General features: G+C 40.6%; 1 protein-coding gene and 1 pseudogene across 3 annotated transcripts; one reads left to right on the top strand and one right to left on the bottom strand.

Annotated features, from left to right (window-relative positions):
- Positions 1-634: 634 nt before the first annotated feature.
- LOC110702972 (vacuolar-processing enzyme-like) lies at positions 635-6,138 on the top strand. 3 transcript variants are annotated; one of them, XM_021880731.1, is made up of 7 exons: positions 637-951; positions 1,027-1,188; positions 2,665-2,771; positions 4,408-4,572; positions 4,656-4,812; positions 5,363-5,448; positions 5,793-6,138. In XM_021880731.1, the coding sequence occupies exons 2-7, from the start codon at positions 1,110-1,112 to the stop codon at positions 5,853-5,855; spliced, it is 657 nt and encodes a 218-aa protein (XP_021736423.1). In that variant the 5' UTR covers positions 637-951; positions 1,027-1,109; the 3' UTR covers positions 5,856-6,138. The 3 variants fall into 3 exon arrangements, with proteins under 3 accessions (XP_021736422.1, XP_021736421.1, XP_021736423.1); XM_021880730.1 differs by having other exon boundaries at positions 635-951; positions 1,027-2,343; positions 5,363-6,138; XM_021880729.1 differs by having other exon boundaries at positions 636-951; positions 5,363-6,138.
- Positions 6,139-18,832: 12,694 nt separating this feature from the next.
- The window catches only part of LOC110702968, a 33,615-nt pseudogene continuing 26,000 nt past the window's right edge, over positions 18,833-26,447 (bottom strand).

Below are 26,447 nucleotides of genomic sequence, written 5' to 3'. Positions count from 1 at the left end.
ATATTCAATACTACGAGTCGGAGAAGATTTGGCGCATAGCTCCTATATGCAAACATTGCATATAGAATGGCAATGTATTAATAAAGTTGAAGTTGTAGTGGGAGTGTGAAGTACCATTTAATAGGTAAATAGTACAATTAAATGTTGTAGTGGTTAAATATTATGCTAATATTATAAATAAATATGTAAATGGTACATCAAAATATTATACCACTGTGAGATATAATAGTACTACTAAGATATAATGGTACAATATACATGCATAATAGTACAAAAAATGTACCTATTATTTCTCCTTGATTTTAGGGACCACTAGTACCTATTATTTCTCCTTGATTTTAACCATAAAAAGTACTGTTTGGGGTAAAAATTACCCTATGCCACGTGGCCCAATAGCATGCTGACCTGTGTCGGCCTCAGAGAGGCCCAATGGGATCTAATCCTCTACTGACAAGTGGCACCGTAACCCTAATAGGGGAATTGATCCCCTTCCACTATAAATAGAGGAAAATCCTCATTTATTACATATTCATAAATACAAACATAAAAAATCTGAGCAATCACTAGTAGAAAAAATGAATAAGGCACCGCAGCTTTCGCACCGATTTTTGAAAACCGGTGTTAAAAGAAATAGGCGGGATTGAGGGAAAGAGTTTTCGCACCGGTTCTTACAAAACCGGTGCGAAAAGTGAGTAAATCGCACCGGTTCAGTTTGAACCGATGCGAAAACTTTGTTTTAAAAAAAAAAAAACCCGGTTATAATTTAACTTTCTTTCTTTCTCTTGAAACCCCTCGATCTTTCCTCCTCTCTCATTCTCTCTCCTCCATTGAAGCGTACTCATCTGCCTCTCTCTCCTTTCCTTTCTTCTCTCTTTCGATCGCCTTATTGCGACCTATGCACCCTTCCTCGGTTTCATTGTGGAGCTCTTCAGTTGTGCTCCATCAATCAAGGTTTTCCTCTTTCTTCTTTTTCAGTTGCATTCGATCTTAGGGTTTTGTTTGTTTTTAACTTGAGGTGTTTTTTAGGGTTTTGTTTGGCGGTGGTGGCTGTGGTGGCCTTATTGCGACCTAAAATCGTTGGCTTCATCTTCTTTTGTCGAATACTCTTCATGGTGGCGCAATTGCGTCTTTGGTGGATTTGGTGGGTTCGGCTGTTGCACAATTGCGAATACTCTTCCTTTTTTCTGGGTTTGTAATGAAATTATTGGCTTTGTTTGTGTTTTTTTTATGAAATTATCTTGTGGGTTGTTTTATTTTTATTTTTTTTATGGGTATCTTCTGTTTTCCTGTTTTTTCTCCTTAATCTGATTATGGTTTGATTAATATGATTTTTGGACCTTAAATTTTTGGTTTATAATGTTTTGCTTTTATTTCATCTTATAGTGTTAAGAAATCCTGCAAATTTCGGAAGGAAATTTGTAATTTCATGAATATCATCAACTTTAGCATAAGTTTGATTAAGCTTGATGTCTTTGTGAATTGTGAGAATGCTTGTGATAAGGGTAATCCTACTTTTTTCTATATTTCTTGAGGTGTTTATTTTCCTGGATTCTTAGTTTGTTTACTGGTCTTTTTGGTTGATTGGCTTTTTGTTGAACTTGATGAAGTTGTTCATATTTACATTGTTTCATATGATACGTAGAATCATTATGGGATTTGTAGAATACACATAAAGTTGTAGAGGGTAGGTTGTTGTGCAAGTTTCACCTATGAACAAGATATTCCCTTTCTTCAGCTTAAGAGCTTTGCAACGAATGGTCTTATATGCAATTCAAATGATTAGGGAGGAAGGTGAAAATTAGCATTTAAGGTAGTAGGTCAAAGCCTTTTCTATTCAATGTGATAACACAATGAGCAATTCTTTCAACTTGGAAGCAAAATCTCAAAAGTGTAGCACAGAGTAACCTTTTGTTTGGGTATAATTAGTAGGAATGGTCAGCCTATAGTTACCTTGTGCTCAGTATTGGGAAGATTTGGACTTGACTGACCACAATTATCTGATACTCTGTTGAGAATTGCAAGTAAAGAGGGGTTCCATGAGATGTTGGAGTAGTTGTGACTACATACAACATGATTGCTTTTGATGGTAAACGTTCTGAAGAATCTGAGAAGATTATTGAAGAAATAAGAAATAGAGATGGGGATTACTTCTCATGGATGAGGTAACTACTTGTGTTGAAGGACCTTGGGCATTTTTGGGTGATAATGACCTTGAAGTTTAAGGGAAACATGTCTAACTTCCCCTTATTTAATCTGATGTTGCATGGGTGCATGTCGTTCCTGCTTAGATGTTTCGGAAAGTTATCAGCACTACAAAATCGCATTGCAAACTTGGGCTTACTGGTATTTACTTTTCCTATGATTTTATTCATGCTATTTATTTGTTGAGTCGATTTGTCGACCATACAAAGTTGAAAAAGTGATCTGTTTTTTTTTTTTCACGTGCCTACAACCTGCCTATGCGTTTTCCTTTGTTTTTCTTATTGTGTGCTTACTAGAGGATATTCATGGAAAAATTTTGTTGTTTTCTATGTAATTGGAGTAGTTATGTGATGTTAATTCCCCAGCGTGTATGTTTCCTGCTTTTGTTACAAGCGAATTATTTATTATGTTGTCAGCATTTCAAGTTGAGTGTTTATCTGAAATCTTTCTATCTTGTTTTAGGTACCACTGGATTAGACGCAAAGGACGGCCTGCAGCGAGAGAGATTGCAGAGCTATCTTGTTTTAGGTACCATTGGAGTAGTCGGGACTATTATTAGAGCTATGCAGGTATTAACTTTACTGACTTAATTTTCTTCCTGATTCTTTGTATCTTGTAAGTTCTTGGTATAGTTATATGTCATCCTATGGGTAAACTGAAATCTCTCTTGCGCTGAAGGCCAATGAATTAGTGACTGATGTTTGCTCAATTATATATGACTTTTGCACTTATATTATAAACATGACTGCTTACTTTTGTTTACAGGTTATATATGTGAATAGGTTCTCACCTTCATCATGGAAACATGCTGTTAATGAGATAAAAGTATAGGAACCTGTGGCTCTTTCTGATGTCTTTTCAATACATATATTTGTCTTCCTAATGGCCTCCTGCTGTTATTCTGTGTGTAAATTTAATAAGACTTAATGACCATGTTCCATGTTGATTTCCTGATTTTCATTAGTTTTTATCGTTTTGACTTAATTGGCTGTTCATCATAGGTGTTCCAAAATTACCAAACCTTCCTGTAGAATTATAAATGCTATATACTCATTGGGTAGTAAGTGAAGCTAGATTATGATGCATAACTGTAATCTTGGCTGTTCATCATTTTGGCTATGCAGATCTAGCTACATGACCTACATTTATCTTGTTTTGTTAAATAACCTTGTGTCAATCAAGACATTGTCTTCAAATTAGAGAATTCCCAGCCCAAATTTTATTAGCTCATGACATGGACTATGCTGACATAGCTACATTATTCTGGTTATGTTCAATATCTTGTATGATCCAAATTCAGCAACTTTTTTTCTTTTTCATATTTTTATAAAATAATCCTGCCCTTTTCATACTAGTGCTTATGTAAATGGCATTTAGTTCGTAGGTTAAGATATCATTTTGGGCCGTTTGATATGAACTGTTGTCTTGTGTAACAGCCATCATTATGCTTTGGTAGGTTAAGATTGTTGAGTGGTGGTCCTTTCCTAGCTACTCATTTTATAAAATTTTCCAAGTTATGTTGTCCTTCCTTGTCTTGTGCCCTCCGTCGTCTAGATCTGATAAAATTGACTTGTATCTAATTATTCAATTTCGATCTATAATATTTTGAAGATAACTTGTAACTTGTTCGTAGATTAGAAATTTAAATTGATAATAAATTCGCGAGAACCACAAATCATTTCAGACGACTTTGGTTCGTGAGTAGTTTGACTTTTACCTTATTATTCTAAGTTTGACAAAAAATATTAAGAGTATTAATCAAACTAGCTAGAACAATAGACAGGGAGTATAGAAGTGGTGATATGGAGGTCTACGTTTATTAAATTCCAACTTCTAATATCCTTCTAGCCAACTCCTAGAATGAGGAACAACAAATCATTTTTTTTTTCTTATACTTTGAACTAAATGCCATTTAAGGGCCATTTTAAACACTATTTCAAATTATGATCAAGTACTTGACAAACATTTATAGACATAAAAGAAAAGATTTTATTAAAATAAAACTGACTTCTCATCTATCTTGAAGTGTAATTTGGTCTTTTTCAATGTCTAACTCTATGCTTATTAAAGAGTGAGTTTATTCCTAAACTTGCTTGTGTGATTGTAATGTACCACTGTGCTTGTGATTGATTTTACAATTTTCTAGAGTTAGTTAGTGGATCCTATCCTAACAATCAACTTATTGTTGTTAAATCTGTTGTCCAGGCTGACGTTTGTCATGCTTACCAAATTTTGAAGAAAGGTGGTTTAAAAGATGAAAATATTATTGTTTTCATGTATGATGACATCGCTTATCAAGAGGAGAATCCGAGACCCGGGGTCATCATCAATAATCCCCATGGAAGTGATGTCTACGCTGGAGTCCCAAAGGTTTTCTCTAGTTCACCCTTTCCATTGTCACTTGATGAATGTTATGACGAATTTAATCTCATCTGCTTGATGTGGTATGGCAGGATTATACTGGGGAACATGTGACTGTCAACAATTTTTTAGCAGCGTTACTTGGTAACAAAGAAGCTATTACTGGTGGCAGTGGAAAGGTGGTGGATAGTGGCCCTAATGATCATATATTTATGTATTATTCGGACCATGGTGGTGCTGGTGTGCTCGGTTAGTATTTTGATCCTCATAGTTCTCTTGCAAGTCATACTTTCGTTGTTTATGGAATCTGTATGTTTTGAATGTTTATATTATAAATCTCTTACAATTATCTTATATTGTACTACTAAAGCTTTTTGAGTGTTGAGCATTTACCGGGAGTAACAGCATATTATGGAAATTATTGTGCGGCTAGTCTCTCTTGGCTTTTAGGTGCTTTCATGTTGTCTATTTGACTTATCCTTACAAAATCCTTCTTCATATAGTAGGTAGTACATTGGCAGGTTCTTAAATACATGTGGAATTGAACTCCTGCTGTTCTTATGCCATGCCTTGTTTAGTACTAGATCAATGTGAGCACACAATGATTATTTAATATTATGAAGATTTATGGTTTTACAAGTGCAACCGTTTGAAGATGAACATACCCCTAGGACTGTTACTTGTCATGTTCAATTTCATTACTACTCCATAATGTTGGATCCTCACCAATGTGCTCAATCAATTTTTATCATGTTGTTTCTTGTGAAAAAATGGATTTCAACACGTTGTGCTTGTTCAGGTATGCCTACAACTCCATTTCTCTATGCTGATGAGTTGATATATACATTGAAGAAAAAGCATGCTTCTGGAACCTATAAGAGCTTGGTGAGGTTATCCTCCCCCTGTCCACCACATACAATTTTTTATCATTGCAGGAAGTGTACGATTATCGTCAAATTTATCAAGGAAATCAATGTATAATGAATTTTTTTTTGTTTTCTTTTTTCCTTTTTTATTTTTTTTTCTTGTCAAAAAAAAAAAAAAAAAAAAAAAAGAAATGCGTTTTTTGCCAAAACAGTGGATACTTATAAGTAGCAATTGTATACCTTATACTTGCATCACTTCTATAAACAAGTTATTCTGGATGGGGTTTCAGTTCTGTGACTTTTGTGATGTACTGAATATTGTTTAAGAATTACTTTACAACCCTTCCCTCTTCCTTCTTTCAGAAACCAAAAGGCATGCATGCATCTTGTATGGAAGAGAGAGAGAGAGTGTGTGTGTGTGTGTAGCAGCTTTGACAGGTAAAACAGCAGCAATAGCCAGCACCAGGCAGACACAGCACCCCCAGACAACAGCTAACAGCCAGCCAGAAACAGAAAGCAGTAGCCAGCAACAGCTAAACACACCATGCAAACAGAAACCAGCGACCAGACACAAAGCAAACAACACAGCCAACAGAAAACAGCAGCTTACAAAAGGAAAGTTGACCTGGCTGTTAAATCAAGGACTACGCTTCTCCAGACCTTGATTCTGTTTTTTCTTTTTCTTCACTTTTTTAAAGTGTAATATTACAAGATATTGAAGAAAATATATGTGTTTTATGTATATTATGATTATATATAAGTATTTGGTACAATTTATGTGCAAAAAATGCAAAAAAAAAAAAAAAAAAAAAAAGAAATTTTTTTGTTTTTTTTGGGCATTTTTGGCACCGGTTTTGGAAAAAAAACCGGTTCTCATTGTTTTTTTTTAAATAATTTTGGGGACTTTTGGCACCGGTTCACCATTAGAACCGGTGCGAAAAGTCATTTTTCCCACCGGTTTTGAATCGGTGCAAAATCTGTTAGCTGTTTTAGCACCCCCCAAATCCGGACCAGTTCAAAACCGGTGCGAAATGGGGGGTTTGAACCGGTGGGGATTTCGTATTTTCGCCTAGTGAATACTAATTGCAAGATTCTCTCTCAATCAGAGAGAATCCATTTACCTTCCGCACATTTAAACATCCGAAAATGTTCTAACTTGATTGTCGGAGGCGGAACTCCACCCAACCGGAGTTTCGTGGTTTTGCAGATACTAACGGTTGAAGCGCATTCTCGGAATTGTAATTCTCCCGAGGGACTCCAAAACCCCGAAACATTTGGCGCCGTCTGTGGGGAGAGTACTTCCGAGATGGCATCCGATTCTGTACCACCTGGTAAGGGCAAGCGGCCGTACTAAGATCCATACGGACCAGGATAGCGGTGACGACTTTGAGGTCGACACCTATGTGGCCCCAGATGGGTCATTCCGAACTAGGCGCACCCGTTCCAAAGAAACAAGCGAACGGGGCGAAGACAAAGCTGGTCCCAGCAACATAGCCGGCAAGCCTGCTGGGCAACCCCAGGCGACAGAGGGTACAACCCCCGTCACTAGAGACGAGCTCATGAAATTCATGATGAGTTTCAAAGGGGAAATCAAGGACATAATAAAGAAGTCAACTGGCTCCAACAAGGGTCAGTCGGACAAGAACCTTCTCTCTCCGGAAAGAAGCACATCAAAGATCGGGTGCCTACTCCTCACCCTAAACCAAAGGGGGCGGATGGGCCCCTAATCGACCTTTCGAAACTTCGTTTCCCTGAATCAGGGCAAAGAAAGGCCATCCGGCAAGTTCAGCCGGATGGGTCAAAAAAGACTTACTTTGACGCCCGGATATTCATCCAGGAGAAGAAAAGTCAACAAATGTCTGAGTCGGCCTCAACGTCGACTTACCCAGACAGTTTCCGCAATACTTCAATGAAGTATTCGGAGACAAATCGAGAGAGTCAGTCACGCGGTATGTCCGCATGTACTGGCCCTCAGATTATCCAACCGGCTCCGTATGTGCCCTAACAGCCATACATGTTGTATGGATCACCATACATGCAGCCGACCCTCTTTCGGGGTCCGGTGGCACAGCAGATCCAGCCTATGGACTGGCAGCTCCGGTTACTAAACCTTGGGAAACAGCCGTCGGCGTTCTCTAGGGAGATAACCGAGGCGATTCAGCCGGCCAAGGTTAAGAATGTGTTGGTCGGCACCTATGACGGTACCACCAACCCGGAAGACCACCTAATGGCGTACACCAACCACATGTACCTACAGGAATTGGATGACGTCGTCTGGTGCCGATCCTTCCCGGCAACATTGAAGGGCATAGCCCAACGATGGTTTGACAATCTGCTAGCCGGGTGCATCAACAACTTTAAGACGCTTGCATACCTGTTTGCGTCCAATTTATGCTTGAACATTCCTTCCAAAAAGACAAGTCTCGACTTAGGAGCTATTCAGCGGGGAGACAAAGAGGGACTACGATCCTATGTCAGGCGGTTCAATCTGATGAGAATTCAGATTCAAGGGCAGTCTAACGAAGTTGCCTATACAAAGTTCTTCAAGGGTTTGAAGGACGGGTCAACCTTTAAGTTCGACCTGGTCCGAAAGAGGGTTGCTACCCTCCAAGAGGCATTGATCGAGGTCGAAGCCTACATACGGGCGACGGACTCTGTGCCGTTAAGCACTCGTCGGAACCTAGAAAATCCGATAGGAAAGAAAGCCGGTCTGCTCAGCCGACCAAAAAAGAAGTGAGCAAGAAAAAAAAAGAAGTCTGGACGGCGGACCGCTCTGGTCAGCCGTCCCAGAAGAAAAAGAGAGAGTTGAAGTCGTACGTCCCCAAGTACGAGTTCTACAAGGTCTGCTCCTCCATCCTCATGGAGATCAAAGATTGGCTGACCATTGAAAAGCCGGCAGCAATGAAGAGTCCAATCAACAGCCGGAACAAGAGCAAGTAATGTCAATTTCATGAAGATATCGGCCATGACACAAATGGCTGCTATAGCCTCAGGCGGTATTGGACTGTCTGGCTGATTAGGGGGCTTTAAAGTTCTATATGGTGAAGTCCAAGGGTAACCCCAAAACAAACAATGGACAACCGTCCAAGAAGCCGGCTATGAGCTCTGACACTGATGAAGAGCAAATCTTTACCATAGTAGGCGGTTTCGCGGGAGGGGGTCCTACAATTCGCGGTACCAAGGACAACATCCGAAAGCTGGTCAACTCAGTGGATGAGGGCCAGGCGTCGAAGGACACCTTCCCTGAGGTCCTTATCTCTAAGAAGGATCGGGGCAAGGTAAGACAGCCTCACGATGACCCTATAGTCATCGAATGCAAAGTTGCCAACCAACGAGTAGGCCGGATCCTTATTGATACCGGGAGCTCGTCTGACCTAATTAGCTATCAGAGCTTGGCGAAGCTCAAGTACAAGCCTAACAGTATGCACAAGGCTTCTCACCCCTTAATCGGCTTTGGGGGAGGGGTAGTGCATTCGGTGGGGAGGATTGACCTACGCATCCGGCTAGGAGAGAAGGGGGATGGACGACACATGGTCGTCAAGTTCTTGGTGGTTGAGGAGTTGACCGCCTTCAATCTAATTCTGGGATGTCCAACCCTCAACAAGTCCAAGGCAGTCATCATCCCATCCTTCGTGCTGATCAAATTTGAGAGGGATGACGGATCAGTGGGTTCCCTAAACGGGGATCAGAAGACGGCTAGGGAGTGTTACCTCTCCGACGTCAAGCCTACTGTGGCCGCAGCCAGCCAAAGCGAAGAACCCATTAACCTTGATGACTTCAAGGAAGTCGCGCCTGCTCCCAAAGCAGCCGGCATAAAAAGAGAAAGGCGGACCACCTGGTGGCCGTCTAAAAAGAGAAGCAACAGCAATCACTGATCGGGGGACGATCAGAGGATCTCCGTCCCCAGCCGGCTATCCACTTCCAAAGATCGACAGTCTAGACAACTCTACAGCCGGTCATGCCTTGATGAGCTTCATGGACGCCTACTCAAGCTTCCATCAGATACCCTTGTGGAAAAAGATCAAGAAAAGACGACATTCGTCACTGATCAAGGGTACTGATCAAGGGTTGTGTTGTTATACGGTGATGCCGTTTGGGCTGAAAAATGCGCCTGCTACCTTCCAACGGATGATCTATACGGTCTTCATTAATAAAAATTGGGAGGAATGTAGAGGCGTACATTGATGACATGATAGTCAAATCTAAGCTCCAGACAGATCACCTAGCTGACCTCCAAGAAACCTTCACCACCCTCAGGCGGCATAAAGTCATGCTAAATCCCAAAAAGTGCGTCTTTGGTGTTGAGTTTGGGAAGTTTCTCGGATTCTTGATTGATCAAAGGGGAATAGAGGCCAATCCAGAAAAGGTACAGGCGGTAATTGACATAAAGTCACCCGGCACTGTCAAGGAATTCCAAACACTTACTGGTTGTCTGGCGGCATTGGGGAGATTCCCCAGCCGGTCAGGTGACAAGTGCCTCTACTTCTTCCAGGCAATCAAGAAGAAGACTAGATTTTAATAGGGGGAGAATGCTGAGGCGGCATTCCAGAAATTGAAGGAGCACCTCCACTCATTACCACGGCTGATTAGCCCTCTAGCAGAAGAGGTTCTCTATATGTACTTGGCCGTCTCAGATCATGCCCTCAGTGCCGTTTTCCTAGCTGAGAGAGACGACATTCAGCTCTCGGTCTATTTCATTAGCCATGTTCTTCGAAACGCTAAGCTGCGGTACCCCTTGGTTGAATATTTTGGCCGAGCTCTGTTCATGGCAGTCAAGAAGTTGAAACCATACTTCTTGGCGCATCTGGTGGTCGTCTACACAGATCAATACCTCAAGCGGCCAATGACAACCTTGGAGTCATCCGGCAGAATGCTCAAGTGGGCTATTGAAATGCAAAGTTAAAAAATCACCTTCGAACCTAGAAAGGCAGTGAAGGGTCAGGCGTTCGCCGACTTTATTGTTGAAATGACAAGGCCGGCTCAGCCGGACAATGTCGATCAGGTTTGGAAGGTTTATTTAGACGGGAGCTCTACTATGAACGGCTGTGGTGCAGGCGTAATTTGCAAGTCTCCGGAAGGGGACAAATATGAATATGCACTAAGGTTCAAGTTTCAAGCCTTAAATAATGAGGTAGAGTATGAGGCCTTGCTAGCCGGTGTACGCATGTGTAAGGCGGCAGGGGCAAGGAAAGTTGACGCCTGCTTAGATTCTTAGTTGATCGTTAGTCAATACCATGGTGACTACGAAGCCACCCATCCGGCTATGATCAAGTATCTACAGGCGGTCAAAGATGAGGCTGGGACACTTGACGATTTTCGTCTAAGTCAGGTGCCCAGGTCAGAAAACAATCAGGCGGATGCATTGTCCAAACTGGCATCATCCGCCACTTGTGATGCGCCTAGGTCAGTCTTCTAGAAAGTCATGGAAAAAAGAAGCATTGAACACGATCCCATTGGAATTCTTGACCGAAGCTCTACCTGGATGGATGCCTTCCGAGACTATTTGGCAGACGATACTTTGCCGGATGCCCGTTTAAAAGCGACTGCGTTGAAAAAGCGAGCCTCAAGTTTTGAAATCTACAAAGGGGAGCTCTTCATAAAGGGCTACCTCAAGCCGTTGCTGAAGTGTGTTACCCCTGAAAGGGGAAAAGAGGTTTTAGAGGATCTGCACTCAACCTTTTGTGCATCACATATAGGCGGTAGAACTCTAGCAAAAAGGGCCAGACGACAAGGCTACTTTAGACCCACTCTTGAGGCAGACGCCATGAAAATGATGAAGAAGTGTGACAAGTGCCAAAGATTTGGTCGGCTCATACATTGTCCGGCCACAGATTTGACAGCTATCTACGGCCCGGTTCCATTTGCAAAATGGGGCATGGACATCTTAGGTCCGTATACGCCTGCTACAGGCGGGCGGAGGTACATCCTGGTGGCTGTAGATTACTTCACCAAATGGGTTGAGGCAGAGGCGGTCAAGGGCATTAAGACAAAGGATGTCATCTCTTTCATCTGGAGAAACATCATCACCCAGTTTGGGGTTCCTATGTTTATGGTCTTTGACAATGGCCCTCAGTTCGAAACGCCTACCCTCAAGAGCTGGTTGGGAGATCAAGGGATCTCACATTGTTTTGTATCAGTTGGCCGCCTCCAAGCTTTCAACAAGCTCATCTCAGACGACATTAAGAAGAAAATTAAAAGGGCTGGCGGTTTATGGGCGGATGAGTTGCCTCATGTCCTATGGGCCATCAGAAAATTGAAAAATGGGCAACCGGTGAAACCCCGTTTCTCATGACATACGGCACTGAAGTCGTCCTTCCAATCGAGCTTTATGAGCCAACACTCCGAATCATGCTCTATGATGAAGAGGCAAATTGGGGAGCCATGCGTCTAGCATTGGACTCACTCCCGGAGCGCTGAGGCAATGCCGCCTTGCGTCATGAGATTTACCATCTGAGAATGACGAGGGCCTACAACAAAAGAGTACACAAACGACCCCTCAAAGTGGGGGACTTTCTGCTACGAAAAATGGAGGCAACCGGTAGGGCAAATGAGCAAGGGAAGCTAACCCTTAATTAGGAGGGTCCCTACCGAATTTTTGAAGAAGTTAGAGGAGCACTTATCGCCTGGAAACTCCAAACAGCAGGCAACTAGCCAGAACCTGGAATGTACATAACTTGAAAAAGTACTACTTCTAAGGACTTGTAAATTCTTTGTAAATAGAGTATATTAATGAAAGAATACTTTATTTCTACTATCTTTTGTATATAAAGTCCCATCTGTGCAATGCACAACTGGGCAATTACCAAGTCCCATCTATGCAATGCACAACCGGGCAAGTATCGAACTTAGCTATTCATAAGGCCAATGGCCGAACATATTTTAAACCGCCTGCTCCAACATGAGCAGGCATCCGGCGACGCCCATTTGGGTGAATTCGTCGAAGAGAACATCTCCCTTCCGGGTGGTACATTGTTCTGCTGATCATAACTCAAACGGCTTTAACCGACTATCTAGGTTAAAGATAACTCATGGCCATTCGAATGAGCAATCAAATTCAAGATACAACCGGTCATTGCCTCAAGGCAACACAGACGGTGAATTAAATCTTGGTATGTAGCCGGCTTTGCCAAAAAGCACTACAACCACCTACAAATCTCATAAGCAAGGTCAAAACCTTGTCATTTAATCCACAATTGGTTAAGATGCCCAAAGGATAATCCGCAGCCAGTTAAAAGGATAATCTAGGTTGGGCTTAGCTGGCACCGCCAGCAAATCCAACTTAAGAGTAATTCTATAAAAAAAAAACGGTCAAGGACCATCTATTTATTCATCCGAATGCTTTATGGATAGCTGCCTGCTTAGAGTTGGATCAACTATAAGCACACAACCGTCCAGGGGCAGACAGAGCCAATGCATCCGGCATACCGAATATATCAATTCAAATAGCAAAAAAGAAAGATTTTGTGCAAGGCAAAAATTCAACAAAATGAAGCAAATAATATCAAGGCAAAACCGACTCAGTCGGCAAATATATTGAGTTAAAATGTCAGCCGAACCCTTGCCCGGGGAAAAGATACAGAAATTACACGGCACGTAAGTTGGATGTAGACAGGAAGCATAAAATAAAGCTACTACTGTTGTTGATGTTGTTGTGGCGGCTGACCCTGGCCAGTAGAAGGGGCTTCTTGAGTTTGCTGGGTTTGGGCTTCGCCAGCCTCACCCAGCACTAGCTCTTCCGCATGCTCCTCCTCCTCTGGGATGCCGGCCCACTCTTTAAAGGGCGCCGGCTCCTCGGTCCTGAGAACTTGGGCGTCAAATAATTCAGTAGCGTATTTGTACCTCAAGTCGAAGAAGGCATAGTCAGTGTCCGGATGGATCATGGACCGGACCATCTTCATGCACTCCTCGCAGTCGCGCTCTTTCTCGGTGACCAACCGGTCTTGTTCAGCCGCCAGCTTGTCTTTGTGCTCCGCTTAAGTCTGGGCCAACTCGTTCCTTAGCCAGTTGACCTCAGCCCGCAGCTCGGTGTTCTCCTTATCAGCCGCCCTCAAGGCTTTGACATCAGCCTGGAGTTTTTTTACTTGGAGATCAAATTCGGCTGGTTTTTTGTTAGCTGCATCAGTAGCAGCCGTGAGCTCCTTGATCAGCTCCTTTTGTTTCATCTCTCGGCTTTAAGTTTGGATTTCATACATAAGGGAGTTATATTGGGTAACATCTATGAGTTCGGCTGCCCGTCTCTTGGCATCCCTTACCTCCTCTTCCTTTTTCCGCAAGGGAACCTTCATCCCATCTACCCTCAACATCACCTGCAAAGTCAGCTGGAAAGAAGTTAGCTTCTCAATTATGCTACAACCGGCAATGAACGAATTGGCACAAAAGCACCCCAACCGGTGAATTACCTCAGCCAGCAGTGAGATGTGGTCAATGTTAACCTGGTTTATACCCGGTAGCGCCTCCTTTTCGGACCAGATAAGGGTCCTCGGCATTCTCTTGGCATAGTTTTGCAGATCCAGCCAACGAGAAGAGGCATCTGCATCATGAGATGTATTGGTTAAGTACTGAGCATATGCATCGCCTATATTCTGCCGGCTGCCTGAAGAATCCCCTGACTAGGTAGCTTGGGACTTGACTCGCACAAGCCCAAGCGGCCAGGCGGGATCAAAGGTGAGAGCAGTACCTTGATTTTCAGGCTGAGGGGTCACACAACCCTCAGCCGCATGGGAACCGGATGCTACAGCAAGCACCCGGCTTGAGGGTACCTCGGGCTCCCAAGTTCTGGCCTCAACCGGCCCTAAGCTCAATCCTAGGTCTCTCAGGCTTTTTCCTGCTGAGGTAGGCCTCTCAGGAGTCGGCGGTCTTCCGGTAGAGGCAGGGGCAACCAGAACCCTCCTTCTCTGTGAAGCAGGCTGGGAGGGCTCCACTCCCGGTCTCTTCAACATCTGTCTAAAGGAACGAGGAACATTTTTGCTCCCCGTCTGCAAAAGAAAACAAATCAACCGGTTAGTATCAACATGAGCTACAAACAATACAGATGGTAGAGAGATCGGCCGGTTCTTACCCCATCATCTTTGGCCGCTAGCTGGGCCGGTTGCTTCTCCAGCTGTTCCTTCTGGATTTCAGCAGTTGACTTAACCGAAATTTTTTCTAGAGGAACCATCTCAAGTCCTTTCTCTGCAAAGAGGAAAAATAAGAATCGAAAACTGTTCAAACATCATACAGACGGCTAAGTGTGCCGGTTAACAATTAACATACGTTTACTCCAAAAGGTGCTAAGGCCACAGGCGGAAAGGAACGCCTCGTCTTTGAGCCAATCCGGATGAGGGACCCAAAATTTGGGGACAATGACTTCTGTCCCATCATCCAGAGTCAAGGTGGTCTTTTTGAAAAGACCCGTCTCCATGATTTGATCCCAGGCCCTCTCCGGTATTTTGGGGAGGGCACACTTCTTTCCCAGGAGAGCCGAGTGTTTGTTGTAGCGACGCAGCCGGTGGTTCTGTTGCGGAGAAGGGGAAAAGACCATGTAAAATTTGCTCTTCCAACTGCTCCACTTAGACGGCTTTTCCAGCGTCATCATATACTCCGGATGCGTGGTCAATGTATACCACACATTCCAGCCGCCTGGGGCACGGCTAAGGTAATGCATATGTGCAAACGCCTCCCAGCTAGGCGTTATGTCCTGCATCTCGTAGGCGGCAATATATCCAAGAATGTTCACCCATGAGTTGGGTGTGAGCTGCCAGACGCCAAGGTCGTAACCCTTTAGAATGGCTTATATGGTGTTGTGGAGAGCGAACCGGAGACCGGCCTTGAATGCCGCCTCATAGTAGCCGAAGTAATCATCAGCGTGATCTAAGTCGTCATCCCAGACAACGGCTGCCTCCACAAGCGGCACAACAATCTCCCATCCGGCCCCTACCGGGCGTTTTTCTGAAAATGCCGGAAGGGTTGCGTTTAAGGTGACCACGTCCTGGGCACTCATATACGCCTCCGTTGGATTATTTATTGAGGGCCAATTATATGCCTCCTCGTCCTCTTGAGGGGCATCCGGCTCCATCGTTGACACAGTGGAGTCGAATTGTTGGACGGTCTTTTCACTGTCTGAGCTCCCGGATTCCTCCAAGATCTCATCTCCGGGCGTGCTAGGTACGCCTGGTTGGTCATAAGGAACATCATCAACCGGAACTTCGGCTGAATCACCTGACTAATACTGGGGGTCTACAACCGTCCATCTAGTCCGAGCCATTCTGTCCAACACATGAACAGAGAAGGTCGGATTCGCAGAAGAGTAAGGGTGGTCCAAACACCCCCAGACAACATCCCCAGTCCTAGATTCAGCCGTGTCCGGTGACCGGTTGACAACTGCCCTAGGCCGTGCCGTGTGTGTGTTAGGTGAGACCATTATTCTCTAACAACCTATACAACCGGAAAAAACTCAAAAAAGTTGCAAGGGGCAGAGACGGTACCTTGAAAATGTAAGAAACTTTGAAGACGGTTGACTTGCTTAAGTTAGCAGCCGAAAATCTTTTTTGTTTCTTGGAGATGCCCTAGACGGTGTCCCGGACGTACCCCTTTGAAGAGCAACTGAAATTTGCATAAGACCCAACCGTTTCTCTAAAATGTGGCTTGAAGATACCACAGGTGATAGAGACCGACTGTGGGTGTTTTGAAAGCGAAAGAAAATAAGCGGGTGGTCAGACGGTTTTGAAGAAAATGGCTTGAAGATGCCCCAGACGGTATATTATAAGCAAGAGCAGAAAATTGACTGAAGTCAGGCGGTACCTGAGAGAGTTGAGCAGAGAGCACTCGGACGGTATCAGAGCTTTTTCTCTCAAGAAGTTTGTGAAAATTTGCGAAGTGTTTCAAATGAGGGTGGGGTTCCTATTTATAGAAAGAGGCAGAAGGCGAGTCGTCACCTCCCCTCAAGCTCAAATTTGAAATTCGAATTCAAAAAAAAAATGGAAGGAAGGAGACGAACTCAAATATTTGGGGTAAAATTACCCTATGCCACGTGGCCCAATGGCATGCTAACACGTGTTAGCCTCAGAGAGGCCCAATGGGATCCAATCCTCTGCTAACACGTGGCACCGTAACCCTAATAGGGGAACTGATCCCCTTCCACTATAAATAGAGGAAAATCCTGCTTTATTACATATTCATAAATACAAACATAAAAAAACTGAGCAATATTAATTGCAGGATTCCCTCTCAATCAGAGAGAAAATCCATTTACCTTCCGCACATTTAAACATCCGAAAACGTTCTAACTTGATCGTTGGAGGCGGAACTCCACCCAACCGGAGTTTCGTGGTTTTGCAGGTACTGACGGTTGACGCGCATTCCTGGAATTATAACTCTCCCGAGGGACTCCAAAAACCCCAAAACAAGTACCACTTTGGATGTCAAAACTCAACACTTTTCCAATTTTGCCCTCCTATATACACAAAATGCATATAGGGACTATGCGACTAGTGGGACTCCTACGAGTCAGGGTATGTAAAAGTCAGAGTACAGTGTTGCAAATAAAAGACGAGTGCGTGACTATTTATTCCTTTTGCTAACTACCAACTCTACTTGGTTATTGGTGTCAAACTCTCCCGCCAACAACTTTTGAGAGAGAGAGACAGAGAGAGAGAGATGTAGAAGAGATTCGTAGAGCAGAGATGTTAGTGACTCCTAATTTGAAGGTTCAATACTTTTTATCTCCTCCCCCAATTTTATGAAATTACATACTGATCAACAAATGCAGCTTTAATATCAATTTAATTAAAATTAATTGAATATTTTATGAGCAAATTATAATTTGATCCTACTTTTTGGACCATATTGGAAGTTATGTGTTATCAAGTTACATATATATAGTTAGGGTTTACATTATTTGTGTTATTGATTGATCTAATGATATCTGGTTTTGATAAATGCATGTTTTTAATTTTAAATTGCTTAATAGCAGTAGAATCGTGCTTATGTTATACCACCGAATTAGAATCTTACAATTTGTTTTGTAATAATCTGAATTTTCCAATTCGTTTGGATGAATTGATATGAAGTATTGTCACTTTTCAAATAGGTTAAATTTTAAACATTCAGATATGTTATATATTCTCTCTAATTAAAGTTTTCTTTATAATAGTCTTTATTTTTACCAATTGAATTACTGATTCTTATTATCGATGTTAATTGTGGTAAATCTATTCCAATTATTAGGATTTAGGAAGAAGGTTCAAGAAACTAGAACTATGCTTTATGTTTTGAGGCTCTGAAAAAATATGCACTTTTATAAGGTGTCTCCACTATTAAACTACTTATGGCATTGATTGTTTAGATTTATCTTCGATTAAGTGAATTTTTGTTAATTGTATATCCCGTATCCGGGGTTTCTTGGTTGGCAAGGCTGATATGTTTTTTGCAAAAGTATTGGATTCTGATTATGTGCTTCTTTTAAGAAATTACGATTACAACTTTTATACGTAAATCATGTCAAATTAAAGCTGCTTCTTTTAAGAAATTACGATTACAACTTTTATACGTAAATCATGTCAAATTAAAGCAAGAAATGTTCTTTCTACTCGTACTATTTTGAAATCATTACAAGCTTTATAAGATGTAAATTATGGCTGAACTAAATAAAAGAGAGAGAATGGTGGTGGTAGAGGGAAGGAGTATGGGTTATACCTTACGGCCATACCCTTGTAAAACAGAATCCTGAGTCCCTAACTGTCTTGGCTAAATGGATAAAATGGTGGTGGTTGATCCCTCGTAGGGGTTTCATACCCTCACAAAATCTTCGCTATATAGTTTATACAATTATCATTCCACTTTGTGTTTAATTTATAACTTTTGATTTTTGGATGTTAGGAATTCGTTGCCTTATACTTAATGTATTCCTTAACTATGATTTTGCACATTCTATTACTTCTTTACCGGCCAGTTTAGCTCCTTTGGGATGCATATTTTGGTCAATTAGGACAATACAAGTGAAATGGTTGGAAAATGTAGTAGTTAAAGAGAGAGATTTGAAGTGCGCATGGGTGTGGTTTAATTTTTTTCTTATTGTCTCTACTAATATAACCTCTCATTAGCACCTTAGTGAGCCTGAAATACCCGGATATTGATTCTTAGACTTCTTTGCATATTATTTTCTCAGCTTTAACCAAAATATCAAAATTCACTTTCAACTTCAAATTATTCTTAAATGAAAATATACATACGTATTGAACAAAAATTCATCATAAATTTGAAAGAAAGTCATAAGCGCCCGGTATAATTCAGTAAACATGGTAGAGAGGATGAGAGGTACTAGAAATATCAAAGGTATCAACTAATGCAACCTGCACATTCGGACACAAAAACACATCTTCTAAATGAAACTAGTACACAAGTCACTTCCTGTTGTTGCCTTTCAATCAACGTGACTGATTTGTAGCATGGAAATGAGACCAATATTCATTCACAAGTTGGCCAAATAGTGTATCTTCCTTCTCCATTAGCTTCGTTGAGTCATCATATTCATCTAACCTTCCTACAACAACATTTCATTACATTTTATTTTACCAAATTCTATAGCGCTTGACTCAAATTCATTACGTTTTTATCTTGCGACCTATAATATTATTTAAAATTTTCTTCTAAATCTATGATTTTTGCTTTGGATTCATTACATATAAATGGTCACATAAATTTAAGGTAGAATATTAAAGATAACTCACCATCACTGATGGCAGGAACATTGGTGCAATCCATCACGGTTGGTTTCCTATGGGCTACGGTAATTATTGTGCAATTTGCAAACTCTATTTGTATTGTTTTCTGCAGAATCATATCAGGTTTATTATCGATCTATGCAGTTGCTTCATCGAGCACCAGTAAAACGCAGCCTAGACCAAATAGTTGTTGCTATCCCATGCTCCAATTTGATCCATTTTCCATAACTAATATGATAAAGTATAGTAATAATACGTCAAAATATGTTTGTTAAATAGAAAAAAAATCTTAGTCCACAATAAAGACAAAATTATACCAAAGGAATCTAGGCCCTGCTCATTCTTTCATACAGCTTCTTTGAGTTGACATTTCCCTGGCAACTATTACAAGGGGGAAAAATGTATGTATTACACTAAATGTATGTATTCTAGATATCGTTGGGGTAGAAAGGGAAACTGTACCTCCCAGATTTCTTCATCAGTATGCTGACATAATGGATCCAAGTTGAATCGTACACTTCCATTGAAGAGTGTAGGATCTTGAGGGATAATCCCGAAACGTGACCTTAAATCGTGAATTCCTATAGTACATATATCCACCCCATCAACTATAATCTTCCCTTCTACTAGTTCTACAAGGAGAAACAGTGCCCCTATTAGAGTAGTCTTTCCACTGCCTGTCATGCCAACAACACCAATTTTGTCTCCGCCTTCAATCATGCAATTGATTCCCTTAAGAACCAGTGGTGTGTTTGGTCTATATCTTATCTGTTTCAAACATAAAAATGTTAAGTATCATTCCAAAATACATTTTGATCAACCAACAACAACAACAACAATTAAATGCTACACAATAGTACAATACATGTTGATTATAGGAATTAGGTATTGGTTATATAATACATGCTGATCTTATTTAGGAAAGTGAACCTGTAGATTATGGACCACCACTTTTCCAACCGATGGCCAATTTTTTGGAGGGCGGCTATCATTGATGACTTCTAAAGCTTCACTGGGTATATCCATGCACCGATGAATCCTCTTCATAAAAATGATTCGGTTGGCTATTATGCATTGATTTTGAATTGAGAAAACCATACCTACATCTAACCCTAGAACATACGATAGCATCATTCCAATGAAGCCTGCATTGTTGGTAATATTAGAAATGCTAATGAAAGTTTTGTAGCTAAGAGATAGAGATAGATAGAGAGATAGAGATAGAGATAGAGAGAGAGAGAGAGAGAGAGAGAGAGAGAGAGAGAGAGAGAGAGAGAGAGAGAGAGAGAGAGATGTTACCTAGGCTAATTGTTCCAGATGGAAGCAAAACCATGCATAGTGCTGTTGTTTTAAGAACAGCAGCGCTGAGGATCTCAATCCTCTGAATAAGCCATTTAGTAGCTGCAAAGTTATGGAAGAATGGGCTTGCATTTGTGTCAATAAGATCGAGACTTTTAGCAAAAAAAAACATTCCTCCTGTTGAAAAGCTCTAATTGTCATGGCTCCTGCCATAGATTCGGCTAAATGGTTTGTAACCATAGACTTGTTTGTACCATTGAGTCTCATCAGCTCTTTTGCTGTTGCAAAGTAGTATCTCTGTCCACATATTTCATATAGTTATAAAATTAGGTGCAAAATCTCTTTACAACGAAAAAAACTTGCGAAATTTAGAGTTCATTTAAGCTAGACGGGGAGATGAATGCTAACTGCATGAGTTACAACCTATGGCTTTCGGTGAATATTTACCCAGCCTTGAGAGAAATTAGAGGTCCAAAAATCCATTAACAATCCATATGCAAAAGAGAATATATTTATTTAAAGTTGAAGAAATGCAAATGTTTGATACTTGGTTTCTCTAGTAAATTCATTGGAGGACCTTTATTTGTTAATGAGCGCGCCCCCATTACTCACAGTGAGTAACAGGTTATGTTATTCACAGGGGTATAGCCGACTTTTCACCTACTATAAGTCACTTGGTGGATGGGTGATGTGGCCTCATTTTGCTGACGTGTTTTACTTGGTTTGCCAATTGTACTCATGTTGGGTTTGTCACAATTGACGCCGTTAACATTGGACGTTTATGGAGTTTCATGAAAACGCCGAAGCCCTAGTCAAAGAAAATATCAATTGGACTTCGTTGAAGCTGAACTGGAATTCTGGGCGAAACCGAACCCGAAGAGGCTCGAAGAGGTCCAACTTGAATTCCGGGCGGAACTCAAGGCGAGGAGGTCCCAACTCGAATTATCGGTGTATTCAGGTTCTTTCTCATTCAATGTAATTTCGAACTGGCTTTTTGTTTTTCTGTATTTCGAATTTTTTATGGTTGGGGTTCGATGTTCTGTATGTCGATTGTTTCTGTTGATAGAATTAATTCGATGCTAGGGTTGCAGTTCCACTTCGGATCTGTACAAGCAAAGGTAAAAATGGTAATAGTTTGACTGTAATTGATAAATTGTGGAATTAGCGGAACGTAAGTGAAACTTGTTAAAAAATGGAATTGTTGCGATTATGTTTGTTGATTGGATGTAAACGGAATAAATTAATGGAATGTGTGCAATTTGCGGAATTTAATTGGAATTTTTAAATTACGGGTGCAATTATGCTGGTGAAACTTGTTAAAAAATGGAATTGTTGCGATTATGTTTGTTGATTGGATGTAAACGGAATAAATTAATGGAATGTGTGGAATTTGCGAAATTTAATTGGAATTTTTAAATTACGGGTGCAATTATGCTGGTGGAACTTGTTAAAAAATGGAATTGTTGCGATTATGTTTGTTGATTGGATGTAAACGGAATAAATTAATGGAATGTGTGGAATTTGCGGAATTTAATTGGAATTTTTAAATTACTGGTGCAATTATGCTGCTCATTCCATTATTAAGTTTCATGGAATGAGGTGAATTGTGCAATCATTGGTGGTCATTGTTCATTCGTTCTATGTGATATTGTGTTGTGGTGTGAAATCGTATGAATATTCGATTCGTTTTGATAGGTTATTGTGGGTATTCTTATGTTGCATATTATGAAAATGTCAGTGGGGAATGGTAAGCGTAAACGTACAATGGTGAGGGTTATTTAAATTTAAAAGATAGTCTGTAGGCTGGTGATGTGTTGATGTTTTGAATTGTGGTTTTATGGGGATGTGATTATGTTTTGAATTATGGTATAATGTTTGGGTATTTTGTGGTTATGAAGGTTGGGGCTGAAGATGAAGAGGGGTATGGGCTCATTAAGAAGAGTAATGTACGTGAGCAGAAGACCATGCCTTTGTATCCAGAATTGTTTAAGGTACTACATTACGTAATTCTGCGTGTGTGAAATTGTTTTGTTTGCACGATTAAGGTTTATGCATGAATTGAGTTGCTGGTGTGCTTAGGATGACGGATTTAGTTATGGAGGGGCCGTGAAATGTAGGGCGGAGGTGATGGCTGAACATTTAAAGGCCAGAAGTCGGGTAAGTTTGCTTGTTAATTCAGTTGTCAATGGGTGTGGGATAGCAACATTAACTTAATTACTGTAATTTCATTGGCAGCCTCGTCACATGAGTTGCCGCATCGAGTCATTTGGGCGCATATGTCAGAAATTTAATGAGAAGATGTTGGGTTTGTGAGATGGGATTTGGCAGTCTTTTACATCTTGCTTTAGATATGCATTTACCTAAGCAATTGGCATACTGGGTCATGACACGGGTGGATCCAATCAGTAAAATGCTTAGAAGTCCCAACGGACTTGAGTTTCGGTTTTCAAAGAATCAGGTTCGGTGGGTGCTAGGGATACCAATGGGTTCTAGGACTGTTCCTAGTACTAAAACCATGACCCAACATGATCGTGCGAAGGTTCAGAGATTTATTCTCAAGTATGGTAAATCGTGGGAGTCCAAGTCTAGTAGACAATCTGGTCAGGTCTACACGTCTGTAGGCATACCTTTAAGTTCAGATATGATGAATCGGTTGGAGGGGTACTTTGATGCTGGAGAGGAAGAGGAATTCAAGACGTTGTTCTTGATAATTGCTTTAGAGATGGTGTTGTGTCCCACTCAGTCACCTTGGCTTGCGTCTGACCTGCTACCTGCAGTAAGTTGTGCTATGGAGGCGATTGAGTACGATTGGTGTTCTTTAGTGTTGTCGAAATTGCTAGAGAGCGTACAAAATTTTGCTCGACGTTTCTATGCTAATGGGTTTGCCAGTGGATGCGGCGGGTGTGCAATATTTGCCGTAGTATGTGTTTTAGTGTATTGTTGGTTGTTCTTTTTTGTCTTGTGCTTTTGTGGTTTAGTAATTGCTTGTTTTGCTTTTATTATGTGGCAGATATTTTACTTGGATTGGTTGGATAGGGATCCTATTCAGTGGGATGTTTTTCCAAGAATTAAAGTGTATGTGGATAATGGAGCAGATTGGCAAGGCAGCAAAATCAGACAAATTGTTGTCCGGCGACTACGAGAAACTAGGGGTAAGCACTTTTGTATTTGTATTATATTGCATAGTATGCATAGTGTTCTGATTTAGAGTAACCTTTTTTCCATTGGTAATTGGTTGTGTGGCTGAAGCTATTGGATGTTGCTTACGGTGAACAACACCCAAGGGATGCAAGGGATAGTGTTGGACCCCTACAAGCTGGAGCGAATAATGTGAGGTTTGACCTTAAAGTAGATGTTTCACCTGTGTACATTGAATCTAAATCTGAATCTGATGTAACTTTGTTTGGATGCAGATGCATGATTTACCAGTGCCCGGGGTTAACTTCAAGGCCAGGCAAAGGAGGGGCCGAATGCCTGAGCTGACAGTTCAATGAGCTCAGTTACACTTGTATTTCTATTTGTATTTATACTTGTATCGCTCTTTCTATTTGTAATTTTTTCAGTGTGGAATGTTCTGAATAATGTTCTATTTGTATTCTTTCAGTTTGGAAAGTGTAATGTTCTAGGATATGGTTATTATTTTCACTTTGTTCAATAATCTTGTCAGTTGACGATATTCATTCCTATTGTTTGTTGTATTAATAATATAGAATATTGTTCCAATTGGGCAATTGTCAATTGTTTTAAGGTCTTGAGATTATTTTCGAGGCTTTGTAAAATAATTCGTACAGTGTCTTCAAAACTAATGATTGAATGAATTAGTTTTGTACTAAAGTGGCCTTAAAGATATAGAAATCAATGAGCTAAGTTATTTGTATTTCTATTTGTATTTCATTGAAGGGTTAAGGTGAAGGCCTTGAGCTAAGTGAATATTTTAAGGTCAAGGCCTAGAGCTAAGTGAATATTTAATCCCAATTTGTTTTTTTAAAATTAACCCGATTATAACTTTGAAAACATACTTAGAAAATATTGGACTTGAACAATACAATCTGCATTTTGAAGTAAAAGCAGCAACATAAAGCAAAAAAGCAGTAAAAGAGAAATACTATTACGAAGTTCGGCATAAAGTGCGAACGTCTCCGCCTAGGACCGTTCAAAGGTGTAGTAAACTGATTTAACTTTTCAGTGTCAAGGCTTTGAGATTTAATACAAGGCTTAAATAAATGTTGCGTTAGTAAAGTGTCAAGGCTTTGAGATTTACTACAAGGCTTAAAGAAAAGTTGCATAAGTAAAATTGAAGCAGCAAAATAAAGCAAAAAACTGAAAAAAGCAGTAAAAAAGACATATCATTACGAACTTTGGCAAAAAATGCCTACGTCTCCGCCTAGGGTTGTTCAACCCCTAGGTTTTTTAACTTTTTTTTTTTAATTTCTCCCTTTACATCCCTGAAGCACCCATAATCACCCGATTACACTTTAGAAACAATTAGTAAAAGAATTCAAAATAGGAATAACAAAAATGCGATGGAGGAAAAATGATCATATGCGTGACTGTAGGTTATGTTGTCTAGATTGATGTTCCAGATAAGAGCATCGCAAGTGAAACCTTACTGATAAATTTCTCCCACACCGCGTACTTGTAAATATAACATCTCTTTCAAAATCCAAGCACATCATTCTGGTTATATCTCCCGTCAAGTATCGATAACCAATTTTCAGCTGTTTCCATCTTATATGTTAAAATCTTCTGCTGTATTGCTAAATCCTCTTTCTCTTAGTTTAGGACCTGAATCATTTCATCTTTCTCTCTCAAATATTCCCATTTCTCCCTCTCCAAAACCTCCTTAACTACCTCAATTATGGTAGGTTTTTTCAGGGTAATGACGCTATAAGCCACCTTAAGAAATACCTACAGCGGTACTTCCCCAAGACCCCAATTTCAACCATTTACCCCAAAAACCCAAAATCGATAGCTAAAGTTTGTCACACATTCAAACATCACTTTCGATCTGGGTTCTAGCGCGACTACTAGTAACCAAATAAACCGAATTAACAAAATTAACAAAATCAACTACCAAAATTAAATTCAAGAAGTTTTAAGCACAAGTTGGATAAAAATAGTAGAAAACCAATTACCAATTTACAAAAAAACAAATACCCAAAAGAGTAAATGATTAAATTACTCGAAAAATAGTATAAAAAGTAAGACATTTAGATTCAAAACGTACAGTAAATGGGTATAAAATTATAGGCAGGGTTCTGAACCCAAAAACTCGTTTTGGTGGGAGGTAAATAAAACCACTGGGCTTTAATTCTTGAAATATATCACACAAATAAAATGTCAATTTTTGTAAAAAAATCAGTGGGTTCAATGAACCCACTTTGGACCCGCCCTGGCTGCTGCAGATTATTGAAATAAGCCAGAACGTGATAACAGCATCCTTGACAAGGGCATCATCTTCGACGATTTAATTGTCAAGGGCGCTGTTTTCACTGATCCTCCTGATTCCAATGACCTGCTGCGTAGCTCTCGATGGATTCCTTAAGGTGGCGTATAGCGTCATTATGGAGGAAAAACCAACCATAATTGAGGAAGTTATGAGGTTTTAGAGAGGGAGAAATTGGAAAGTTTGGGAGAGAAAACTGAAATAATTCAGGAACTAAACAAAGAGAATTAGGATTTAACAGGCAATGAACTTTGTTTGGGGCGTCGTTGCTTAAAAAAATGAAGCTTTGAGGTGGAGCTGAAGGTAAAATAGGTGGAGACATCAGATAGAGAAAAGGGGGGCTTAAATAATGGTTGCAGTGACGGTTTAAGAGGAGTGAAAAGGTGAGAATAGAGTTGTCATTTGACAAATCAATGAATGAACGTAATAAGTACATATGCATGTACTCCGTACTTCGCAATAAAAGGACGCAGGAAACAAGGTTAATAAATACCTTGAAAATCGGAAAGGTTTTATCAAAAATTTAAGTTATTTCCAAACAAAATTGTTCAAAAACTAATTTAGTAAATATCC

Source organism: Chenopodium quinoa, unplaced genomic scaffold (genome assembly GCF_001683475.1).
Source record: "Chenopodium quinoa cultivar QQ74 unplaced genomic scaffold, ASM168347v1, whole genome shotgun sequence".
NCBI lineage: Eukaryota > Viridiplantae > Streptophyta > Magnoliopsida > Caryophyllales > Amaranthaceae > Chenopodium > Chenopodium quinoa.
The sequence above is the reverse complement of the archived record's forward strand: the minus strand, read 5'-3'. Positions and strand labels throughout refer to the sequence as shown.

What these genes read in the sequence shown, in the direction of transcription:
- LOC110702972 (XM_021880729.1), top strand. Translation starts at nt 1,110, where the DNA reads ATGGTGGCGCAATTGCGTCTTTGGTGGATTTGGTGGGTTCGGCTGTTG. An exon ending in ATACTCTTCCTTTTTTCTGG is followed by an intron (nt 1,189 to 2,664) that starts GTTTGTAATGAA and finishes ATCTTGTTTTAG; the next exon opens with GTACCACTGGATTAGACGCA. An exon ending in CTATTATTAGAGCTATGCAG is followed by an intron (nt 2,772 to 4,407) that starts GTATTAACTTTA and finishes TCTGTTGTCCAG; the next exon opens with GCTGACGTTTGTCATGCTTA.